This window comes from Lutjanus erythropterus, chromosome 14, assembly GCF_056507025.1.
Source record: "Lutjanus erythropterus isolate fLutEry1 chromosome 14, fLutEry1.hap2, whole genome shotgun sequence".
NCBI lineage: Eukaryota > Metazoa > Chordata > Actinopteri > Lutjaniformes > Lutjanidae > Lutjanus > Lutjanus erythropterus.
In genome coordinates, this window is record NC_139330.1 from 20,349,673 (window position 1) to 20,376,748 (window position 27,076).

At 40.9% G+C, this 27,076-nt stretch overlaps 1 protein-coding gene across 8 annotated transcripts in view; it reads left to right on the plus strand.

Moving 5' to 3' along the window:
- LOC146315512 (transcription factor COE3) overlaps nt 1-27,076 on the plus strand; it is an 85,037-nt gene that overhangs the window by 30,499 nt on the left and 27,462 nt on the right. For 4 of the 8 annotated variants that reach the window (XM_084735459.1, XM_084735460.1, XM_084735463.1 and 1 more), the window contains exons 7-8: nt 17,633-17,714; nt 20,043-20,184. In XM_084735459.1, coding sequence (XP_084591585.1) covers nt 17,633-17,714; nt 20,043-20,184 — 224 coding nt within the window. The remainder of the gene's footprint in view (nt 1-17,632; nt 17,715-20,042; nt 20,185-27,076) is intronic. The other 4 variants (XM_084735461.1, XM_084735462.1, XM_084735464.1 and 1 more) reach the window with 1 other exon arrangement.

Genomic DNA, 27,076 nt, shown 5'->3' on the forward strand with positions numbered 1-27,076 from the left:
CTGTTCTCTCTCACACACTGGGCCTTCAAAGACCCTTCAGTCCACCCCTCTCCTTCCTCTCCTCTCTTCCTCCATCTCTTCCACTCCTCTTTTACTCTTTTCCTCACTCTACTGGTGACACTTCCTCCTCTTCAAAAGCTCTTGCACAGGTGCCTTTAAAACCACATTTTCAGCCATTGTAGCAACAATTGTGACGTTAACGGATGACTTTTCTCCGAGCAGAAATTATTCCAAGATATTTACTTCCTTAAACTAAAACGACGCAGGGCTCGTCAGGTTTATCTGCCGTCACCGGCCGTCATCAGGTCCAAGGTGGGGTCCCTGGAAGTGCTAAGAGGAACTGTTGGAAATGAGGAGGAGGTGGAGTGTTGTTGTCAGGTTGGCTGGCTGGCGTTGCTTGGCTCCACTCGAGGGCTCCTTTAATGTGCAGCGGAGTAGAATAAGTGAGTGGCTGTGGGCACCAGCTGAGCTCACTCTCGTCTTCGCCTGGTAGCTGAGGGGTGAGCCGCTGCCACCTGACACTGGGCACACGGCTCAGGGCTCCTCTTGGCAACGTGGCACAGCACACATGTCCCCTCATTTGGATGGAGATTCAGACACAACACACAAAAGCTTTACCCCCCCGGTCCTCCTCCTCCTCCTCCTCCTCCTCCTCCTCTGCCTCCTCCTCCTCCTCCCTTCCCTCGCTCACTCAGTCTCTTCTGTTTTTTCTCCCCTTCCTTTAGTTTTTGACGGCATCATAATAATCTGGGTATCTTCTTGATCATGCCCCATGTTTTTTTTTTCTTTTCTTCCTCATCTTCTCGGAGACGAGTTTGAAATTGCCTGCGTCAGGACTTTGCTAATTAAAGTCATACTTTCAAAAATGCCATAATAACTGTTAATTAGCTTGATGCTATTTTCAGCATAATTTGCTAATTAGTGGAAAACCTGTACAGCGTTTCTCTCTAATTACAGTATGGCTCCGCACGGCGCATCTGTGCCTTGACTCCAAATGATACCATTACAAAGTCCCGTATTACGCATTCTCTCAAAACAGTTAATTGCCTCCACAGATAGTGAGATACTTCAGTCAGCTGATTTTTATGGTAATAAATGGACAGGCACAGACACAAACCTCCCTGGTTCATATTTATGAAATATGAAAAAGGAAAACAACCTCTTTATGAGATGCACAGAGTTAGTTTGGAATATAATCTGGCTGGCTCTGTGATGATTTTGTGTGCTCATGCGTTGAGTTGCTGAGACTTTTAATGAAGTTTGATTTATTCTATGTTATAACGATGTGAACAAGCAAGCCATAACATTGTCATTAAAGTAAAAGATGTAGACAGTAACTTACCAGGGTTGTGAGGATTACTTTAAAAATGTATTCTGATACAATTATTAATCACCTGTTAAGAATGTGGTCAGTAACTTAAGTATAACAATCCTGAAGTAATGTAACTTTATTACTGTCATTACTTTTGTATTATCTCAATACCAAATATGGAGAAATTGTCAAGTCCAATGTAATGTTTTATGTTTGTTGTTGGTTTATTAATTGTTTGTCAGCCATTCCTTCTTTTGTTAGGTGCAAATGAATATTTAGATTAACATCAGTATTAAATGTAGGCTTCTTTGTTAATTCACACTCAAAGTAAACTGCCGTTTAAATTAGATGTTGAGCCTTTGGATGATGACAGTATTTTCACAGCTGGACGGCAGAACTGTCACTGTGCTATGATGTTGTTTTCCTTGTCTAATTTAAAGACAAAATAATGGCAAAATTTCCAGCCAGGGAAAGCATTTTTTCACTAGAGGCCACGATGATGAATTTGCTGTAAGATTAGCTGGTTTCAGAGTGATGTGAGAAAATCATGGCACACGTGGTAGTATATCATTTTTTAATTTTAAAATGTATTTTAAAACTGTAATCCTGCTAGTAATTCCCCATTTTCCTAAATGTGTCAGTAATCTGATTACATCTTTTTAGCTCTGTAACTGTAATTGAATAAAGTAGCCTTTTTTTGTATCCTAATGACATAATCCTGTTACATGTAATCCTGTTACAACTGCTAACACTTTATAATAACCATCATTAATAAATGGTCTATTGATAGTTAATTAAAGTTAATTAAAGTTTAGTTATTTTACTTTAACAGACATTCAAATAATTTATATATATTCTTAATAAACCATTATTAAGCAATTACAAGTTACAACAGTGCAGTAACTATTGACTAAAGTTTAATTCACTATAATCTTACCATTTATGCAGGGTGGTTATTATAAGTGTTACCCATCAACCTTATAAAAAGGTGAAGAGAAATGGAGACGGTGGATAGGAGGTTGTTGCCGTGTAAATACAAGTAGCAACATAATGTGGCCGTGCCACAGCTTATTACGGAGAATGTTACTACCTTGTCGCCCGGCCAGTTATTTTCATGTAGTGTAGCGAGGGGAGAGAATTATGGACATGACCACAGGTTGACCCTGATACATGTGTATACTCGACACAAATTATGACTCATTAAGTGTGGCGAGGAGCGTGATTGGCACGACCTCTGACCTCAGGACGTCAGCTGTGCCCATCCTCCGCTTTGCCCCGCTTTTGACAGCCACCAGTCTGACAGGGCTAGCATCGGCGCCGGCTAATTAATGCACCACTTCAGAGACCCTTTCATTTATGGCTTCTGAAAGGCATTATTAAATTAATTAAACCACCAAGAGTTAGTCATTATGAAATCAGGAGGTTTACATGGATGACAGCGTTTATGAATTAAACATCCCCAAAGTTCCTCGCAGGAGATACCCCGAGCTGCGTGTGGGTACCTAGCACGACAGATGTTTGCCCCCCCCTTCCTCGAGCTAACCTGTATTGCAAGCGATTTAGGTCTCATTTGGGGGTTTGAAAACTGAAAGCAGGAGAGAAAGAGGTTCAGGATAGCTAATGAGCAGAGAAAGAGAGGGGAAAAGGAGGTCACTAGCTCTGTTCATCTGTAGACAGTACAGATGGTTCTGTTTTATACAATACAACAATGGCGTACATCAATTTGTTGATCGCTAATAGATAGCTACTCTCAGATGAATTGCAGACGGGGATCAGTTGTCTGTGGGTTTTAGCTGAGAACTCTACATTTATAGCCTCGAAACATTTAGAAGAGCTGTGTGCTGTTTTTAACTCATCATGTGATGTGAAAACTACAAATGGTTCACGAGATAAATCCCATAAACTTGGGCTTAGCTGGAGAGCAGAGGGCAGAGATGAGTAGCTCACTCAGGAGCCTTGACGATAGACTCCTTTTCATCTGCGGACTGAGATTCACAGATTATCTCAAGAGGCTCTCTATCTCTGTCCTCGTCTCTATTTCTCTTTTTCTGTTTCTCCACCCTCCCTCTTCTCGCCCCTCGATTCAGGAAGTTTGCCAGCTACTGTCTTTGTTTACAATGCCAAGGGAAAATGTCAGAGCCGTTGAGAAAAATATCCTTAGAATCTTTTTTTTCATCTTCTTAATCTAACAGTTTACTGAACTTGATAAGTGTCCTATCAACATGCTAATCAAATTACTTCGGAACCAAAATTGACAGTTTTCATTAATTATACAAGATTATTCTAATTGCAATTCAAATTTATTCATTCCGAACAGAAGGTATTCAGTAATATTTTACAAAATTTGCATATTAAATGGAGGGAGTTGTGCATTATGCATGGTAATGTATGCAGAGTTTCTTATTTTTAACTTCACGGCCATATGTGGTGTCGTTGTAGGAGCAGGTGAAAAGTCTAAGTGTGTTTAATTTGCTTGACAAACATTCGGCTGGAGCTTGTCAAGGGGAGTATTGTGAATGCCAATCTTTATTCCCTCTTTATTGATTACCCCAAACTCTAAACATCTGGAGGTAAATGGCACTGAGAGAGATGAACTGAATCATGGGATTAGTACCTTCAATGACTGAATCACTATCAATTACTTCAATAGCATAATTCAAGTGTACTGCATAAAAGCTACAGTACCTTGGTTTGAGCCAGGATTAATATTGCAATTTAACGTAACAATGGAAGCATGGGAATGATATGGATGGCGTCCAACTTTTTCACATTGATGTCATAAAGCTAATGCCGTTATCTAAATACGAATGTATTTAATTCCTAATTTAGGCTTTGTTTGTAAAATGAAAAGGCTCAGCGCATTAGGCACATGTTTTAAAAGGTAATGGATTCTGTGAGTAAAACAACCTTATTTATTCACTGAGACGCAAAACCCCCAATTTGCTCTTTGTTTTTATTTCCTAGAGCGGGCAGTGAAGTGCAAACAGCTTACTGGGAAGCTGTTTACTACTGTATATGACAAAGGGGTGTGCGTGCATGTATGTGCACGCGTGTATGTGTGTGTGTTTATATGGGGAAGGGGGCTGCTCTTCCAGCTCCACAGGCAAGGTCTTGTGTTGTAATGTAAGCGTAATAATTATCAAACAGCATCAGGGGCTCTGGGTATGGGCTTTAACAGGGGGAGAGCATGTTTGATATGTAGAATCAGCCCATAGTGCATCCATAGAGGGTGACTAAATCGCACGGTTCATGGATCACATTAGTATTGCTCTGCATCCACACTCGCACTATAGGTGATTTCCATTTAGACACACATTTCCACATGAAGATAAATATGACTTGAATCGTAATTTCCCTGAAGTAAATATAATACAAATACAACATAATACAGTGTCAGGCCAGGCAGGCTAATAGATTACTAGCGTGTTTTCCATTTGTATGGTAAGTGGTGAACCTGGGTGGTGGTCTGGCGAGTAACAAATTGAATGTTTAATCCATCTCAGTGCAGATTGAGGGTATCAGAAAGATCGGTAGTCGTATGAGTTCTCTTGTGACTGGTAGTATATTAGATATTTTTACTCTTCAGGGCTTTGAGGAATGTTGTTGGATTAACAAGAGGTGCAAAGTGGTAGATAAATGCAATTTCTTATCTTTCCTGGAGTCGTCTGTTATTTTTCAAATAGGTATTTGGATTTGACGTGCAGGATTGCCAGTCACTCAGTGGTGTAATCTCTGATGTCGGATTACAATAACATTACCTCTGTTTTAGTTAGATATTCACGCAAAATTTTATGACTTTAAAGAAAAGAATTAGGCTATATATTCAATTTTATATTTAAACACTGAATTATTCATTTGACTCTCTCTCACCAGTTACATAAGTGTAAGTCATTATTATTCTCTCTTATATCTGAGAGTAGAGATTCCCAATTTCTTCCCTATCAAGGGCCAAAAATTAATCTGGATAAATGAATTTTGATGTTGTGTAAAATTAGATTAAATTAAAATGTATTATATATTTTATAGAAGATTTTCATTGTACGTCTAAATTTAAGTTTTAAAATAATTAAAACACTACTCTGTAATATTGCGTAACAGTAATTTTGTTCATGTCAACAGAACATCTATATGCTTCGTTTTGGGAGCATAAATGTGACAGCTTTCTGACAGAAAGTGCATGTAACTCAAACTAGTTGTCAAGTTGTCCACCTTCATAATCAAGAGTGGAAATTTGTCCTCAGCTTGACAAACATATAAAGTTAAGCTTTATGGTGACAGCCCTGGATGACAAATCACTATTGGATATTAAGTTTACATTGAACAAGGTTTAAATTACACATAATCACAAAATGCTCCCATACTACAGACCTCGTATCACATGCCTTGTACAGCTATTTATCACTTGCAATATCAGTGGGAGATAAGTTAGATAAAATGTATAGATAATAGAAATAAATATAATTTAATAGGGAATCTTAACAACACTGTTCTGTGCATTGCAGTAAAAACTCAGATTGTGTATTTTTAGCTGCACAAAATTTTGTTTTCTAGTCATTATGGTAAGGATCTTACAGCACAAAATAAGGAGAATAAAAGCAGAAGGGCCATAAGAGCTTGACAGATGCAAAAAAATATGCTTTCTTAATGTTACATCTGTTTTAGTTGGATATACACACAATATTTTATGGCTATTAAGAAAAGACTCATCTGTTGTGCTTTAATACTGAGTTATTAACTTAACTCTCTCTCACAGTTACATAAGTCACAAAAGCCATTACACTGAGTTCATTATGTTTTCTTATTCTCTCTTATATGTTGGAGAGATCATTGTGGAGAAACCATGACAAATATGCAAAAGATATGCTTCCTTAATGTTACCAAACATTCTCTAAGCACATATTTAATTCTTTAATAAATGTTTGCTCTGGCATTTTGGCGAAGCAAGATTAGCGTCAACTGCACAGCATCTCCTATAAAGTGTGACAAATTGATATTTTTATATAGCTTAATCTGTTTACTATGATGTTTATGCGAGGAATTATTACAAACTAATTAAAGAAATCACTTTGATATAATTAGTCAGATTTCAGGAAGCTCATTAGTAGTAATTTGCATGAAAAATAAGCCCTGTAGTGGTGCTCAGGCCCAGCTATTCGATCTGTGTTTTATCTGGTTACACATCAACCCCCATTGTTTGTTGTTTGAGGCCGTCTGAAGTGGCCCACGATATTTCCAGTCGTTGCCCTGAGAAGCGGTGGGGTATCTTTTAACAAATTCCTCCCCTAAAGCAAGTCAACCTGTATGTGGAAGCAGACACACGCCTCTGTGTACATAAGGCAGGAGGAGTGAGCGGCAAAACACTGTCTATTTATCTGTCAGGTTCCTGACAAAGAACTGAGCTGACAAGTAAGGGTTTCCCTCAGCAGAGCAGGGGGGCTTTGTTCACCGTACTTACATGCCCAGTCTATGCCCAGAGACTCATGTTATTTGCAAATCATATTCTTTGAAAACTCACAAACGGGGCGAGACATGCCACGCTACGGGTTTGTCAGCTGCCTTCACAACAGCTAGCTATATCGCTAACAGTGTGCGGTTCGGTAAGGAAGCAGCTTTCTCTTAGCATTTGCCTCGCTGTCACTTTTTCCAACACATGCGATCTGTGTCTTCATGCTTGGGGTCTCTCCTCCCTCAGAGGGTTGCCATCTTCCCTTTGGACTGACAAATAAAACGCCCACACTCCCACTGAAATAAAAAAGAGGGGGAAAAAAAAAGAAGACACTCCTGGAATTACATCATTCTCTGCTGAAGCAGTTCTTCCAGAAATTGATGTATATATATTATATTCACATAATTAGATAAGTAAAGGTAATGATTTAAAATTAAAAAAGTTATTTTAAATGCATTTTTTTCTCAGGATACCCCTGTCTTTGGCAAGGGGTACAAAAACAGGACCTGTTTATTCTCTATACCCTTTTCCCACCATGGACGAAATCCTTCCCTAAACATCCGCACAGAGAAGCACTTGTGTGGCGCTGATGTCACAGACCTACCTGGCCTCCCTCTCACAAAAGCTAAGGTATCATTAGCTAGGCCCACACAATGGCCATTCAACCAAGCCACTGCGCTCCTCAGGACTGGGGAACAATGTTATTTTTTGTCTCAGAATTATAAAGACAGAGTTTTGCAGGAAACCTGACAGACAAAACCCTTTAGAGGTAAATGCTCCAGGCGGCTTTTGGGTTTAATCTTTTCCCATTAGCATTTTGCCCCCCCCTCCATCCCTCCCTCTTGCTCACACACAAAGACCATATTTACAGGGTCAAAAGTAAAGGCTCTGACTCTCGTGGGGCTGTTTTTTGTGTAGATCTTGACTATACACTGACAGCTTTTTATTTTCATTTTCTGAAAATGTATTTCATATGGGGCTGCTGAATCGTGAAATCTTAAACAGGTGTATTTGTTTGGGTGTTACATATGGTTTTTTTTCCCCACAACAAAACAACAAATCTAAACAGGCTCCTTCACCCTTAACCAAACACTGTGAGAAATCACACATGCAAGCATATTAAAAATTATTAACCCACAATGCAGGGCTTTATATAATATAATAGTTATATTGTCAACAATACAACAGCCATGCTAAGGGTTCATATGTGCTACCTTTGTGTGTGTGTGTGTTTGGGTGCTCGTGTGCACACATTCACTTATGCTTGTGTGTGTGCGTGTGTGTATGTGTGTGTGACTCCATGTGTGTGATTCATTCCAGGGCAGTTTTAGTCCTTATAAAATATTCATTTTGGTTGTGCAGGGCCCTGTAATTGCCATCTCTCACCCTGAATTATTTATACCTCGCACAGACTGACAAAGCTTTGCCATACGGCCCCAGATGAATCAGAAAGCAGCCATCTCTGCTGCCAACAGCACTGGGCTTTCACACAAATATGGCAGCCACGTCTCTCTGCCTGGCCTCTCTTAATTTGACATTTTCTTTTTCCCCCTGCCTTTGTCCTAGGTGCACAGAAAGGTTACCTGTTAGCTTTAAGCACCGACCCGCTCTCTGTCTTTCTGTCTCTATCCCCCCTGCCTACATGACAGTCCACAGTGGGTGTTTTTTTTTTTCTTCCTCTTCTTCTTCTGAGGACGCGTTAATGTGGCGGCGATGTCAGAGTGGCTGCCTCATGTTTTATGATGACTGACCAGTCCTGACAGCCACTTTAGATGTATGTATTATACATTAGTAATAATATGATGTAGAGATATACTCGCAAACATTTGAGCATGCATGGACACACAGCAAAACCACTGACTCGCCGACCTATATATATAAAACACACACTTACACACTTACACACACACACACATGCAAATAAGCCCCCACTGGCCTGCTGCTGGATCCAGCATGGCTGTCGGTAAACGGTCAAAGCCCCCCTGCTGGCGCTGCCTGTACAGCTGCGTTCCTCTGCGTCCCGCCTGGGTCTGATCACTCCAAGGTGCCACAGGAGAGAGACTGCGCTGTATGGCTCTCATTGTGGAGCAGCTCTGGGGCCTTCCAGAACCCCACGTCCAACACCCTAAATACTACTATTCACCCAGGCCAGCCACTCCAACATATGCTTATCTTCCATCTCACTAGTGCAGGGAGGTGCTGACTGGTATTTCCTCAAGGCCCCGAGCTCCAATGCTGACCAGTAATCAAAGCACCATATTTCTCCTCCTGCGCAAAAATAACCTGGAGATCCCTCTCTGAGTAAATATTCCTGAGAAGTGTATTGTTAAAGGGACAGTTCACCCCCAAATCAAATTTCTTCCCCTGCTTGTAGTGCTATTTATCCAGTTGCCGAGTTCTGGAGATATCAGCTGTAGAGATGTCTGCCTTCTCTCCAGTATAATGGAACGAGATGGCAATCAGCTTGCGGTGCTAAAGTGCCAAAAAAAATACATATGAAAAACTCAACAGCAATGTCTCTTTCCAGAAATCATGATCTAGTTACTGAAGATAATCCACAGACGTTATTGTGAGCAGTTACATGTAGGATCTACTTTCTTTCTGTGACAGAATCTACTATAATTACTTTCTTTCTGCAGTAAAATCTACCAGAACTAGGGATGTTAAAAAGGAGGAAAAATAGCGAGTGCTGCACTGGGTCAAAAAAGTAAGTGCTGTTGGTGTAAAAAATGAACAACAACAAACAACACACCAGCAACAAACTATGATTATCCAGCTTGTTGAAAATAAAAGTACAAAGTAAATCTCAGGCACTTTTATAATAAATTAAAAATCTTTTATTAATTCATGGATACACCATCACAGTTTGACTCAACAGGGTCTTCATCAGGGCATAGAGAAACAATGAGAACAGGTGTTATATTTAGAAACTAATCAGGTGGTCATGGGATTGGGAATGATTAATTGTTAATGGATTAATCACTGCTAAGAATTTAACCAATTAAAAAGTCTTAATTGATAATATATGTTTAGTGTACAACTTCTCTGGAGCTCAAAGGTTTATTCAGAGTCTGGTTTGGTCAGACATGTTCTATAGAAATGGCAGCAATTCTGTTTTATTTAACACAGTGGAGCGAGTTGTTGAATAAGGAAGCTTAAAATGAGAGACGAAAAAAGTCACATTTTATTAAATATTAATTGATTACTTGATTGTTAGCATTTTCAACTATCAGTTCAGGAAAATGCACAAAATTTGCAACCATACTGAAACTGCTTCCTAAATGAGCCTGCTCACAAAAAGGTCTGTAGATTATATTGAGTGACCAGGTCATGATGACTTTTTCAACTATATTTTTTGGGCACACCAGGCTGGTGCCATCTAATTCCATTATATTTGAGAGAAGGCAGACATTTTTATGGCTGATCTCTCCAAAACTCACACCAAAGCTAACTAGATGGATAAATAGCACTACAGGTAAAAAGAAACATTTATATTTTGGATTTTGTACTGAACTACCCCTTTAATATACATAATTATTTTGTAATGTCAGCATCATTTGAGCCTGTCAGTCCATATCAGTAGTCATCATCATACAGTTTGTATGGTACTAGTGATGATTGAATAATATTTATGAATTCCAGTTTGGATGCAGATGATGTTGGCTCTGCAGCAGCAACCAGTGTTTGATTCATTTTTACAATAGAACGGCGCAAGACACAACAACGCAGAATTATTTATGTTTTGTGTCTTATTATATTGTGTTCAAAGTCCTGGTAGAGAAAAGGCGTATTCAGAGTAAAACAAAGAGCAGCGTGCAACAGTACACAGCCTCAGCAGTATCTTGATGTGAGGGGATGGGAGAGGCGGAGAGAGAAAGCTTGGGGCTAAACATGCAGTATGTGGCGGGCTGGAGCTAAAAGCTGCATAAAGCACACAGCCTTAAGTCCACTGTTAGCAAGTGATGGATAGTTAGCAGGAGCTGCGAGTCTTCGTCTAATCTGTTACAGTAAACCTGTGCCAAAGCCTGAAGGGAATCAGTGGGGGCTTGCTAGGAGTGGGTTTGACGTGAAACCATTTGTGAAGACGAGCGATTCTGTTAAGTAAGAAACTAACAGTGTCCGGAGAGAGGGAGACAGGAGGTGAGGAGAATGAGTGAGAGTACGAGGAGGAAGAGATACCATAATGAGTCCTGTAGCCATGGAGTAAATGAAGAGGGATTGACAGAGTGAGGGATCCTCAAGTGAAATAATGTCAATGCCACTCTGCCCATTAGAGAGAAAGGGGGGATGGTGGAGGAGAGGGTAAAGAGGGATGAATGGAGGGACACGGCTACATGTTAGGGTGCAAGAGGAAGCACATAAATTATTTGTGACACCCACGCAACACACACTCACCGCTAACAAAAATATGAAATATGAAACAACAAAATGAACTGACAATAGCAGCTGAGAAAATAAAGAAATAAAAACAAAAAAAAAAGGCCTTGGAAATACCCAATAAATTCTCTGAGACGTGTAGTTGGGATATTTGATGTGGAGCAATAATAATCACAGTGACATCTGCCTTGCTGCTCTCGGAGGAGATGGGCAGAGCTCGAGAGAGTGGAAGGGGTTAATCTCCCAAACCCAATAAGGTTGGATAGTGAGGCACTTGTTCCCTGATAAAGAAGTGATAGGATCTGTGGGTCTGGTCCCTCGGCGCTTGTACAGGGGTAGAGCAAATATTGTTAATGTGCTGTGGTTTACTTCAGCTAAGGCGAGAAAAACAGCTCCGCTTGACGAGAGAAGACAGCGGCGAACCAGAATACGACAGAAATGGCCGCGCCGCTTGGGTCGGGCCTCCCAGGGACTTAACCGGCGTGTATATCCAAGACCACTCAGTTGCATAAATAAGTGTTCGGGAAGATTAAGATCTATAAGTGTCTCTATTTCTCGTTTTACCTGCTCCGCCTTGTCACAACAGGGATCTGAATGCAGTTCACTGGAGTGCCTAATAACTGGAGCAGTAGGTAGGGAAGGCAGGAGGCTTGACATTAAGACCCTGGCGTTTTGGAAATCCGATATGCTATTGACCCGTGTACTACTATCTCAGCGTAGAGATCTGGTGTCAGCAGATTGTAGTCTGGTGTTGGGAGCCGTTTCTTACAGGGCTCCTGTAACAGGGGCCCATTGAGTCTGGGAGGCAGCTGGGGCCTGATGGGCTGGAGCTGGGTGGTGATCGATACTCACCGCCCTGCAACGGATGACCTCACTGTCATGGCTGCCGGCTGTGGACACTGCATGCTAGTCATTAGTGCCGGGGCACCAATCAGGAGCTTAGAGTTGTCAATACCTGACTCTTACAGATACTGTGGCCATCTGTCAGTGTATTGTGTAACGGCCTAAACAAATACAGGGAGGCTCTTTTGTACAATAAGAACAAGGTGTACTATTGAAGAACAAAAACACACTCTCATGTATGTGATTTATGAAACACAGAGCTGAAATTATTGGTATCAGCTCAGACTTAAAGGAGAAATATGTAAGTCCCTAGCATTAAAAAATTAGTACTGGAGACCAAATAGCAATTTGGAGCTATGAATAGTATATTAAATAAGTTCAATCCCTATTTAATATATGATCTGTGGTTAAAGTGAGTTGTTTCCCCTCCACCCCCTCCTCCTCAAATTTAAAGCTCAGGCAGTTTGCCTGCAGGCTGAAGGACATTGAACAGGAGCACAAGATGAGAGCAACATTATACTTTGATACTGACAAGCGATGGCGAGTCCTACACTGTAGGATGACTAGCTGTTTACAACTGTCATTTGTCTGCTTATATTAAGCTCCATCAATACACATTCTGGAGTTGGAGTTTAGTGACTGGCTGCCTTACGTCTTGCCAGACTCTATTAACATCTTGCTGAATTTAAATGTTATAAATGTCTAGTCCTTATGACTCATGAGCAGATACTTACTAATTCAGCAACATATTCTGCATCAATTTTACTCTAATAACTGTGAAACAGGCAAACAAAAACAGTTATTCCAGCCCGGAATGAAAATTTCAAACTTCAACAGTAATAATCACGGTGACTTCTGCCTTGCTGCCCTTGGAGGAGATGGGCACAGAGAGTGAGAGTGGAAGCGATTAGTCTCCCACTGCTCCAAAAATACACGGTCTGGAGTTGAAGTTCTGTGACTGCCTGCCTTATTTCCTGCCAGACTCCATTAACATAATGCTCGATTTAACTGTTATAAACATCTAGTCCTTCTTAAATTATTTAAAATGATTTCTTACAACTCATAAACAGACTCTTACTCATTCTGCGAACATTTTGCATTCATTTCAACTGTAATAAATGTGAAATGGGCGAACAAAATGTCATTCCAGCCCGGAATAAAAATTCCAACTTTGTCTGTCGCATTGTTATTGGTGAAGCCGGTGTTTCAACTTACCATGTTTCCTTAATATCTGATGAAATATCATGGTCATTTTATGATTTAGCACAGCAAATATATTACATATTTCTCCTTCAATTTTAAATATTTTACAAGTCATTAAAAATAACACAAATCTGAAAATAAATGGGTGAAATAATGAATGAAATCGACAGGAGAGCGAGCCTGCGCTGTCAATGGAGCCTTCTTAATAATACAACATTATCCTTATTTGCCCTCTTCACTCAAATCAAAGGGCTGGACATTTATGCATGAGTGACATCAACCCTGCAATTAAGTTGGCCATTTAAATGAGAGAAGGCCTTCCTCACCTCGCCTGTTTGTTTTTTTTCCCCCTCTTCTCTTCTCTCTTTTTTTTTCTCCTATTCCCCTCTCTGTTTGATGATGGGAGAGGGTGAGCTAGAATTAGGGCGATGGGTCTTCCTTTGAGTGTCAGCCTAAAATGATCAGAGTAAAGATAAGAGGGTCTAGCAGCCCTCAAATCAGTCAAAGTGCCAAAGTCGGCCTTTTTCTCCTCAATTACCGGGTCTGTGAAGCCAGGGAGTGGAAGGCGCCGAGCCTGCTGCATTACTAAAGAGACAATCTATTTCCCCTTTGACCAGAGGGAGAGAAATCATTATGGCATGATTAGTAGCTTCGGCAGTGGGCGAGCATGGAGGTACTACAGGAGAATCGTATTAATTGCCTCAGACCGAGGCATGAGCAGGATTGTTTTAACGTTGATTTGTGGACCTGTATGACTAGCTGTCGGAGATAAAAGCTGATGTCAGGTCTTAGTTATACTGGCAGACTTCGGGCTTGATGTCAAAATGAGCTTCCACCACGGCTGCCCTGGAAGTCTTTCTCTATATGCCTGTCGATGTCTTCCTCTTTGTCTTTCTTCACACTTCATAGTTTTCCTTTACGCCTCCCACTATCCCTCCCTCTACACCCCCCCCTCCCCTTCAGATGGACTACACCCCACCCCACCCCTTCCCACACTCCCTTTCTCTCTCTCTCTCTCCTCCAACTGATAGCTGCCTTGGCCGATTATTTCATCCAGTGCGGTCCACTGAGAGCCTCCTCTCCCGGCTTTGGAAGAGCTTTAATTAGCCATGTTAATATCCCCTTCATTGGCCTTAATATCACTCAACACCTTCCTCCATCTCAGCAGCCACCAGGGTCCCCCTGTCCTGTCAGAACAGCTGATTATTGAGAAGGATAGCTTTAATCAAACCTAATTGCAGTTCATTCTTTCTCTCTATCCCCCTTTGCCCTCCATTGCCAACATCTAATGGCAGCGACGACTTGATATCCCATTAAAAAACAATTAAACAACCTCCTTTTGTCTCCGTGCGTGCCAAAACACCAGCACAAACTTCTGTAGATATTTAAGAAGTAAAAGAGAGGGAGAGGGGCCTTGTCTTAATTGCTCTCCTTTTCACCAAGGACCAATTTGCACTGTGCTCATGGAGAATCTTAACCAACTCAAATGTAATGGATGCTATAGCGCTGCCACTGCTGCGGACTATGAAAATTAAGCTTATCTTTTTAGCAGAGAAATTGTGCTTAATTGCCTTCATAACAGTAAACATAAAGGAGCTACTTTATGATCGCGTGGGCACTCAATTTCTTGTGTTTATTGTTTCTTAACTTTTGCTTTCGCCGTAGTAGAAACAGTATGTAAAAGCATTAAAGTATCCAAGAAAAGAGACAAGACGAACTCTGAAAGTAATGCCTTTCTTTTATGAAGTCAATGCATTGCCAAGGAAATGTATTCTATCTCTCGCCCTGACATAAATTGTCTACCAACGGGTGATGCATGTGCACACACATGCTCTCACACGCACCCACAAACACACACGCTGGCCTTACCCAATCTGTATGAGAGGCGACAGACAAATAAAAGTCGTATTTCAGGTCTGCTTTCCGCAGATGTCTGCTGCTCTACATTATGACTCTTTGGGGAAATAAAAACAGGGTCAGGGAATTAGAGTACATAATGGTCATTTTGATGATCAGCCAACAGATGCAACCCGAAAACACAGTGAACACAATCAAGCGAAATGCACTAATGACAAGTCAGGTTTTTTATGGCCTCGCCACACACCGACAGGCAATCAGCATTCTGGCATGGGTTAAAACGTCTTTTATTGATGTCCGAGCCAAAGCTCCTTGGATGTGGAGTGAAAATATTTTCTCACCTCTCCTCTCCCTCCTGGGCCCTCAGCGAGGCACAAGGTATAGGAGTCTATCGAAGAACGCTTCTAAATGACCAGTGCATGTGTTAATGTGGCCAGGGTTAGAAGGGTCATTTCAGACTCTGATTTATGGCCTGGCCAGGATCCCACTGGGCGAAGGAGAAGTCTTAAGTGTTGTGAAAGCGTCCTCGCAGGCCACACAAGCCACTGTATTTAGCTGAATGAAATGGCCGTGCAATCTATGGTGCAATCTATGGTAATCCAATGAGCCGCTGTGATTCTGTGAGCCAAGGTAGTGTTACAATGGAAACCACAGTATTGCATATAGTAATGCTAGTGCAATGTGATGAAAAATAAATATCATGGCACGGTGTTTATAATGAATCGGGGAAAGCAAAAGCACAATCAGTCATGATTCTGTGGGGAGAATTTGCAAAAAAACAACAAGTCAATTTCATTGTTTACTCTGTGTAGTTGTGTAAGATTTACACAATGGGCAACATCTGAGACAATTTTTCTTATTGGCCCTGTTGTTAATCTTCTTCTTTTTAAACTATTTTAAGTCTGCGAGGCCACATCTGATATTCAGCTCTCAATACGAGGCTTTATCAACAAATTCTGCAGGAGAGGAAGGCAGCTTACAAACTAACCAAGCCCAGATCTCACTCAGACGTGACATTTGTTCAGAGACGATTAGCCAGGTTGTAATTTGTGGCATAATTGCCTCACCCACCCACAAGTGCATGGGTGTGTGTGTGTGTGCGTTATGCTTGTGTGTCTGTGTGTGTGTGGCATACGGTGGTCCCAGGAGTGTCCGCCTAATTGCCTGACAGGACTATAAGTTTTGTGGCGCGCTCTCACCTTGTTAGGTCCTTTATCCCTGATGCTCTTCAAACAAGACCTGGTCACAGGTGGGCCTCATTTGCTTCCCTATTGAACAGGAGAACTTTAATTGCACAGGGGGTGTCCTGGGATTAAAGAGGTGGGTGGAATATCAAGTGACTTCCTGTATGTTAGTGGCAGATGGGTGTTGGGAAAGACCCATGAACTCAGGTGAGGCGATGAGATGACAAAGAGAGTGACGCTCTTCATTTTGAAATAAAAATAGCAAAGGTCATCACTATCTATAAAAATCAAGACCAGCTCTCTTTTACTGTAGACTTATTTCTCTTCTTTAGTTCTTTAAAATTTTAGAAAAACTTTCATAGAAAAATAAAACTTATTAACTGATCCTCACAGGACTGGGTATCAGTCAAAAATTTTTGATACCCGTACCAGTAACCATGCCTTTACTTCAGTTAGCGGTTCCTGAACTATTCTTTTTCTACACTAATTTTATAAAAATCAGTTTGTACAAAAACTACATCACACACTATAGTACAAATCTTTACTTTCATTTTCAGCTTGAAGTTTTCTGTTTCAACTTTTTACTTTTCTGTTTAAGCACCTTGGCATTTTTCCACACAGAGCAGTTTTACAACATTTAGAGGAAAAAAAACACAACTTGGAGATTTATTCCCAAGGTATTGAATTTTGTATTGACTGACAAGGCATTTTTCAATCCTCGATAGTACTGAAACAATTCAGCTGTGCCATGAAAGTATGAAAGTTCTTTTACCAGCCCTAGATCCTCAATAGGATTTTAGATCTAATTGATCTGTGATGGAATTGATTAAAGAAAAATCCTCAGCAACAGAAAATAAGGAATATACTGTAGGAGTGTTAATAGATTCAAAAAAAGCATTTGACACTATTGATCATAGATTGTTATTAAGAAACTAGAAAGTGTGTGTGTTGAGTCACTGATGATCATGTGTGGTGTCTCACAAGGTTCAGTGCCGGTTGTTTTCTTGTACATTAATGATATTTGCAATGTATCAAAGTTTCTAAAGTTTGTGTTGTTTGCTGATGATGAATTTATTTTGTTTTGTTAAAGATTTGAAGCAGCTTCTGGATAAAATGGAAACTTTAAAATGATGGTTTGAGATTAATAGAGTCATTAAATTTGGATATACTTGGGATACTGAAAAGTCAACAATCTTGTACAAACTATGGCAGATAATCTTGAAATAGAAAAAGTGTATGAAAATAAATTTTGGAGAATTATTACCGACCACAGACTATGCTGGAAACCACATATAAATCATGAAAAGGTTTCATGATTCTTAAATCCTCCTTACTTTGTCATTCATTAATTCAGCTTTAAAGGTATAACAATTAATCATTTTTTTGCTTTTGTTTTCTGCTCTCTTTCAGATTCTTCCTAAAGTTCTTTCTCAAGTGCAATCAGAACTGTCTGAAGAATGCAGGGAATCCACGAGACATGCGCAGATTCCAGGTGAATCTATTTCACACATAGTCTCTGTCTATTTCTGTCTCTGTCTCTCATTGTCCGTCTCTCACACACAGGTGTACAAAATGCACAACTACGCTACACATCGACACACATTCACATATGAATGCAATTCTATTATTGGCACTGAAGGAGGCAAAAACCAGGGAAAAAGAGAGAGAGTGAGGGATTCTGTGTCCTGTGCGCTCTGGACAGAATATTTATTAGGGAATACCATCTGACACAAATAAGGATATAGGATTTAAGAGTGCCATCAATTGTGTTCCTGACAGCTTTCTGAGGCTCGGCGCAGAGGGGAGGACGATCCAACCACATGTAACAACAGTGTTAACTCAGGATCTGTCTGGCAGCGGAAACGCATACCTTCTTATACACACATATGCGCAAGCATGCATACACGCAGACACACACGCACATATGGATGCATGCTCATACATGCTAGGAACACATCTATTTGCTTTCTCTGCATCCCTCTCTCATTCTTACCCACATGTGCATACACTTAAATTCACGCATATGCAGCTCTCTGTAGAGGCAAGGAAAGCCATCTGAAGATCATCATTATTGCCGGCTGACAAAATGCTGCGATTTACACCAAAAGGACATGACCGTTGGGCACTTTTACTGCTTCTTTAACCCTCTCACTTCTAATGTGTCAGGTAGTTGAGCCTTGAAATTATTGACCCCCCCCCCCCACCCGATCCATTTATCCAACCATCCATCCATCCTACCCAGACATTTTCACCACAAGCAGCCCACTAGGTCAAGGTGAGACAGTGAGAGTTTAGTGTGATTTGTCCTATCAGGGTAGCGACAAACTACAGGAGGGCGTCCGTCACTGACAGCGCCGCTCTGTGATAGACACACAAGCCAGCATCCTCCAGGAGGAAGCCCAGACATGAAACAGACAAGACAGGGTGTCCCCTCCTGATGTCACCACCATCAGACCTCCCCTGCCTCCTCAAATCTTCCCTCAGGGTGAATGTAGACTGATGCATGACAGCCACCAAGGGCTTCCACCTCTCACTCCTGTGTGTCAAAAGGAATGCAACAGAGAAGAAAGTTGGAGCATCACTCTTTTTTGTGGAAGTAAAATAAGCACATTAAATGCACAATATGCAACAGTTTCCTGAAAAAAACATTGTGTAGACTCATATGAACATAATCACTTATGACCCACTAAAAGTGTGTGGTCGTGTCTGTATCTGAGACTTTGACCTTTGCTTGTATTTCCTTACTTTCTCATTTTGCTGTGCTCAGGATTTTTTACCAACCCACACCATGAGTATTTGACATCCTGGAAATAAGACTCAACAATTCTTGTGCTTTTATGAACAGCACTGACAACTAACTCTACCTTGAAGTCTAAAACAACAAGATTTGGGGATTTTTTTTTTGCCCATGATCATCCTTTGTCTCCAGTCCAACAGTTAGTATGCCATTTTTCCCTAAATAGATTTCCCAGATGCTCCACCATAGGTGTTTCTCTGGCCAAAGTTGTGTATTCTGCATGCCTTCCACTCCACTTATTACCCCCAAAAACCAGCTGGAGGCCAGAGAGGGCCCAATCCATCATCCTCAGCTTGGCCCAGCTCTGAACCTGCTCACAAGAATGGAGCTCTTTCACTTCCCCTTCTCTCCCCCTCCTCCTCCTCTTACACCCCCCCACCCTTCCCAAACCAACCAAAAAAAAAAAAAAAGCCACCCCCCCAAAATTCCACCACTACACCGAGGTCACTCACCGGCGAAGCAAACCTGAGAGGGGCTCTCTGTTTCCGGCTCAGAAACACTTTGGCCATTCACATGTGGCCTCACTGTTTGGAGATGTGGTGGCCAAAAAACAACAACAAAAATAAGCATTATGAAATATGGAGTGTGGCTTGGAATCTGATCCTAGTAAAATGTTTGCTGAGTGATGGGATGGAGTATGGTTCAGTCGCTAATGACTCCAGTAATATTTTAAAAGGGAGGCCTTCCACCCTCAAATAGATGGACAAGCTGATCAATAATTCTGAGCTTCGCCTATGATGACAGTTGGTAGAGAGTGGGTGAACGGAAATGGTATTTTAGTGATTGAAAAGTCAATTAGCCGTACACAAATGCAAGACACTAAAACGCAGAAACAAAATGGCTGAGAAGCAGGGTAATGTGATATGTCCAAAGAGAACAAGAGGTTTGACGATAGTAATCAATAATACGCAGGCATGTACCTGGACACAACAGAATTTATAAAGCAGAACATTAGTGAGAATGTCTGTAAAACTGTATTTCTGTGTTATTAAATCACATGTTTCACATTCACTCCTGTTGCAGGTTGTCGTATCGACGACCGTCAATGTGGACGGCCATGTCTTGGCTGTTTCCGACAACATGTTCGTACACAACAATTCCAAGCATGGGCGAAGGGCTCGCAGACTCGACCCTTCAGAAGGTACGCCTCCTTATCTGGAGAATGGTAGGCACATTTTTACATCTTATAATTTGCTACGCTCCTTTTTCCTCATAGTTTTCTTTTAGACATCCTCCCATTTTTTTACAACTCTTACACCTAGTGGCTTCTAGCTCCTTAGAATCTTTTGTTCCTCCATCACTTTTTGACTTTTTAAGTTGCTTTTTGCCTCACGCATACCTCTTATTGTGCCTTGACTGGAAATAGTATGCATCACACAAAGCATTAATCAGTTTGATATCACTAGTAGCAACAATAATACTCAGTTAGTCATCATTTTTTAAGTATTATACTATTTCCAGTTTTCTAATGCACCTACATTTGTCCTAAAAGCTGATGTGATACATGATCAAATTGCTTAAAAATCTGAATGAGCGGTAAGCTGCGCTGTGTTAAGGGTTTTTTTCTTTGGACACACGCCGGACACTCCAAGTAGGCAGGGATGGAGAGAAAATAAAAGAATTGCTGATTCTGCCGTTCGATTCAGTTGTTGAAACTGAAAGCTCGTTTTGATAGATTCTGGATTTTATATTGAAATTGTGACCCTAAAAACAAATCTGAATTTCTGAGGGTCATGTGTGGGGTCCCACAAGGCTCAGCACTGGGCCCAGCGCTGTTTATATTATACATTAATGATATAGTATCCAAGTCACTAAAGTTTGTGTTGCTTGCAGATCATACAAATTTATTTTTATTATTTGGGTAAAGATTTGAAGCAGCTTCTTTATACAGTCAACCACTGGATTAAAAACTTTAAAATGATGGTTTGATATTAATAACTGATGACAATTACTATAATAACACTCAGTCAGTCATGATTTTTAAATGTTATAGTACTTCCCGTCTCCTAATGCACCTACATTTGTCCTAAAACCCGATGTGAAACATGATCAAATTGCTTAAGAATTTGGCTGTGAGGTCAATTTCCTGTCATTGGGTTCTGCAGATTTAGCTGTGAGAGAGCTGAAACAGGGGGAGGAAGGAGAAAGAAGGAGAGAAAGGAGGAGGGGAGGGTGGGCTGATGGTGTGTGAGTGTGTGTGTGTGTGGAGTGGAGTGGGGGGGGGGGTGCCTATGAGAAAAACAGAACTTACTGTTTTTCTTCCAACTGATTCCATATGATAGACTGATTGCCTGCTCAGCCAAAAGAGAGAAAAGAAGGACCACCAAACCATGGGAAATCCAAAAAGTAAAATGCACCAAACATAACCTTCTGACCCTGGTGGCCTCCGCTCGCAGATGGGAGCACACACAGCTGAAAGATTGCAAGAAAAAAAAAAAAAGGAGAAAACTGACTTGGGCCAATTGTGCAAATTGCTTATCTTCAGATTTCAAGAGCCAATTATGGCTGGGCAAACAGTTTATATACACCACTGACTAAAACAAGCTTCTCTACACATTAATGGGCATTAATGGTTCTATCACCAAAAGCAAATGTAATGTTTAATACAACAACGACTAATAAAAAAAAAAAGACTAGACAATTAATATATCTCTGTGCTCTCTAGTCCTAGTGGGGGAAAAAGCTAATCTATTTGTTTTTGTCTTTATTAATGACTCCTCTACTGGAGAACAAAATCAAATAATTAAAGTCCTGCCCGGAGCACCAAAGTCATTATGTTCGCTGACGTTCTGTTTGTGTGTTTCACGTTTATGACACGATAGGTGTGGATCGCCTAGCAACCAGTTTCTTAATGAGGGGAGCAATTAAAGAGGTTGAGCCCTCGCCTCCATGTTCCCCCGCTCCCGTGGGACCCCATGTGTTGTGTGTGCACGAGTGTGTGTCTATGCGTGCGTGCTCGCGTGTGTGCGTGTGTTCTTTACAGGTTACCCCAACCCATCCTTTTTCTTCCTCTCTTCACCACACTCTTCAAAGCAGCAGAGTGACGCCCCGTAAAGCAAGAAAAGAAGCTATTGTCAACCGCCCAGTTGAACATGTCTTTGTCTAATAACTTTGATACACCTTCCCTCTGCTTTTTTTTACCCTCCTCCTCCCAGGCTCGGCTCCATAACAAACTAATTTAACATGCATCAACAACGATCACTCGCTTTGTTTGAGTCACCTTTAACAAACAGAGATGTGAAGAAAAAGGAGACCCGAGTCATAAAATGTAATTCCAGCCATGTCCTCCATAGTGCTCTGACAACTAGCAGGCAGACAGACAGCGTGCTTTAAATTAGCAACACATTCTTCCTTGTGAGTTCACTGGGCAAGAAGCCTCAGATATGTGACTGGCTGACTTGTTCCATTTAAAATATTTTTATTGTGAGGCATCATGTTCAAAGATGACAAAGTATGGTAATGCCATGCTTAATTTCCATATAAACAAACGTAACAGAACACAGGAGAAACATTCCTCCTACATATCAAAAATGAATTAATTGATCCTGAAAATGAACTGTTAAAGCAACACATAATATGTACAACATATGAATCTGTGACTTATCCACGCACTAATTCTTGCTTTTAGTTATTAAAATGTTCTTTTTATTTTTGTACAATATGCTAAGAGTATTATTGATGTCTTTTCAGTTGTCTATTGCACTGATTAGACTATCATAAATTACAGATTGTTGACGTCATTTCGCCTGTTTTATACCAGATGATGGAAAATGCATCTAACTCCAGGAGGAATTTGTGATTTAAAAAAAAGTTAATGCCACTTAAGACAAACTTAGCTGCTGGAAAGACATTTTAAAATGACCGTGACACATCTGTTACCTGTGTCATGCTATGCTATATGTACATATATATATATATATATATATATATATGTAGATATATAGATATTTATTTATTTTTTTAATTAACAGATAATCTGATTAAAGGTCAGTTTTATCCAAATTATTCTTTCCATTTTAATCCTTCTGACATGACACATTCACCCCCAATTTCCCTGTCCTGAATTTCAACCCAGAGATTCAAGATATTCGGTTCAAGATTAGAGAGTAAAGGATGTCAGATCATCTCAAAATCTTCCAACTTGTCTTTAATGATAAATGGGATTCTCTGGAGGTGAAGTGTGTCCATCAGTTCTGACTGTGCTGCTGAAACAGAGAAGCATCCTTCCTCTTAAGCTGCACTTGTGCCGACTCTCCTCGCATTGATCAAGAGGTGCTGCCCCCTATTGGCGCAGGGACGGGATCGCCTGTGGATGACAGACTGAATCTTACCATGTGACATTTTTGTTCACTTGTGTGTACTGTCACCCAACAAGCATATTATGCATTCAGACACGAACGTGCTTTGTGGCTGCCTGTCACTCAAACATGTATAGATTCAGGCTCAAAGGTGCATAAACATGCTCACAAATAGCTGAGTCTTTCACACACACACACCGCGTCACCCCCCACACACGCAGACACACACAAACTCTGTCTTTCTCTCACACACACACGTTCCTTAGCTCAGTTCCACCATTATAGAGCCCCAGACAATATAGGAGACTCAGCATAGAGCCTGCAGCGCCTGCCTCATTTGCATGCCAAGTGGCTGTAATGCTGTTAGGGTTTATGCAATAAAGACAAGTGAATCCAGACTGCTGGGCCTAAGAGGAAGAAAGAGAGGGAGAGAAAAAGAAGGAAGGGGGGAAAAGCAGAGGAGGAGAGGAGAAAGAGAAGGAGAGAGTGTGAGGGAGAGAGAGGTTGAGAGGCAGAGGGAGAAAAAGAGAGGCAGAGAGAGAGTCAAAGGGAACAGATGGCCCAGGGAGAGGTAAAAGGTATAATCCCATCAGCTGCACTATCAACCGACCATCTGGACATCCCACAGCACAATTACAACACATTTCAGCAGGCAGAACAAAGGACGGCTTCGCGGGGCCACATCAGACCTGTTTGAGTGTCACAATACTAGAGCCGGGACCTCCTCTGATCAGATCGTGGATCGGTTTTGACGTCCTCCGCAGCTAACCCCTCGCCAGAGAGGGAAAAGATTAGGGCGGATCACAGATCGGCTGCTGCCTGAGGTCATTTCACAGCACAAGTGGATCTTGAAATAAATTTAAGCACACAGATAAGAAGGATGGTGTAGCAACTCAGCAAAAAAAAAAAAAATAAACATGACATAAGAATTAGAGCCTGACTGATTTTTGCGGTCGATGCCAATACAGATATTAGGAAGTAAACCAATATTGGTATATTGGCTGATATTCTTTGACTCAAGTCCGTTTATTTACATGGCAAGTTTAAAAAGAACAGGTGTTGAGTACAGTGAAGGGCTAGTATCTGCGTCAAGACAGGTCACAGAAGAAATAGAAACAACAATACAATGCCAGCAATAATACAATACAGAAAATACAATAATGCAATTGTGCAGAGAAGGAAAGGTTAAAAAAACTGAAGGCAAAATTAAAAAAGAAACCTAAGGTAATACCATGGTAAAAATCAGAATTAGAGCAATAAACTCCAAAGTAAGATGAAGTACAAATAGTATAAAACCATGAAAGACAACAACAACAACAACAATAACAACTTTATACACAGTGTATAGTAGGGATGGGTATCTAGAACTGGTCAAGATTAAAATATCAATAAGCTCCTGGACAAATGGTACTGCTATTGGTCTTTAAAATGTTACATAAATAGTTGACAAAATGTTAAAAAATGTGGACTCACTTTACTAAATTAGATTCAAATGCAGCTAAACACTAATTTAACTTATTTCTGCAAAAAAGTAATACTAACTGTTGAAACTTTTCACTTCTTATTATGTCATGACTTTATTTTCTGCGCCAAATTATGGTGAGTTCTTTATCAAACACTTGTGACAAAGATATGTAATTGATGTGGGATATATAACAGTTTAACAGTAAACTTTATTGTCCAAAAAGCTGCCCATGAAGTAAAAAAATAAAACCAATCTGCATTATGTTCTCTAAAGAAAGTTTTCATATCAGCGCATGTGGGACAAAATATATGCTGATACAGTACATAGTAAATGACACACTTACACTCAGTGTAAGCAGCTAAAATGAAAAGGTTGGTATAAATTAAGTTAAAGGCACTAATTAATTTAATGTTTGTATTTACACTGTATAAACCGATATAACTGTGATAGGCCCATATCGAGCCGATAATATCAGTCAGCTAATACATCGGTCGTTCCCTAATAAGAATTCAAATGGAGTGATTTTCCTCTCCTATAGCCCAAAAATTTGCACAGACTTAGTGATGCAACACTCAGCTCTTTGCATCCTCATCCGTCCACTCCTCATGATGCCTATCATCTGCTGAGGGGGCATTGTGCGTGTCTGTCATCAGATCGCCTGCGCTGACTGTGTAATCCACTTCGCCACGGTCCCCATTCAGCACATGCTCCCCTCTCTGTCTGTGCATTGAGACATATGCAAATTTTTAGGCAGAAGGGTGGACGGCTTAGGGCCTCAGTCACTGCCTCTCCATGGGTCCTTCTGTGTGTGTGGGAGGGGGCACTGGGATTTCCGAGGTGGTGCGTCTGTGTGTGTGTGTGTGTGTGTGTGTGTGTGTGTGTGATTTTGTGTGCCTGTCGTAGGTTTCAGGCTGCAGCTGCCCCCCAACAGTCACCGTCACCATCAGGCCCTCTCTTCTTGCTACCTCCTCCTCCTCTGCCTCCTCCTCCTCCTCCTTCCTGCCCCCCCCCCCCCCTCCTCTCTCATCCCCAAAGTCAATTTGTTTACAGTAATTTTGAAGGGTGAATTATTTGCTGTAATCGTCCGCACTGATGAAGGTCAGGCCCTTAGAGGGGGCCCAGCATGCCCATAGAGGGTTGGTCCTCTTTCAGACGCTCCGCTTCGCAATTAAGGAAAGCAAATGTCACTCCTCCAGGCCTCACAAATGAAAATCTGTACGAGGTGATTAGCATGAAGTCAACAGCGCCTGTTAAAGTCAGATTCCCTGTAGTACCAATGTGTGTGTGTGCACTTTATGGGCAGCGAGAGAGAGCAAACATGACCTGAACAGACCCAACAGCAAGGCAAACAAAGGGAGATGTCTTGTCTGAGGTGATCCATACAACAATGGCTGACTATGATTTACTTACTGGATGGAAAGGATAATAGAGGTGTAGAACTCAGCCTGTAAAGAAGAAAAGGAACTTGCTGAAATAGTTGCACACAGAAAAACATGCGGAATTCATAGTGTATTAAAAGATATTGATGGAAATAGATTAAATTTGATATTGCTACTTTATGGCTAGCTGTCATGCTATTTCTGTTGTAAACACGGTGTTGTGCTGAACACCATATTAAGGTAATGCATCAAATGACAGTGAATGTGAGGCACCAGATCACTCAAATTAGATTATAATAACAACCCAGACTGTTGATGAATGGTGGAGCTACGTAGCAGAAGTCATGCCAGATGAAAAGCATTGTAATAAACAATATGAAATGGATTGAATCGATCACAAAAAGAAAGAAAAAAAAAAACTCAATCTGAATAATTCATGAGTGCATTTCACGTTATGAAACCTGAAACTCTACTCAGTGCGCCTGCCTGCACTGTACTACATATGCAGAACAAAGGTAATGAAATAACATGAACCAGCAAAGCTTTAGCTTGTCATTTCCACTTTAACAGCCTGTATTCTTGACTCATTTAAGATGTGTTCAACTTTGAAATTTTACTGTACATGCGGGCGCATGCTTAATCAATTCTGATAGCTACATTTGCCCTGACACATAATTTGCTCCATCAAATCATTTTCCTGGCGAGCCCGGCGTTTAGCCTTTGTGAAGTGGACCATTTGAAGGGTCTGCTTAACTACACCACTCCAGCGCGCTGATAAATGATTTTGATTCTCATGCCTTAAAGGACAAATCCATCATTTTTTTTTCCAGGGGCAATTTCCATGATATGTCTTTGTGTGTGTGTGAGAGAGAGAGACATGGAGGGCTGAATGTTAGAGGTGATGCAGTAATGTGT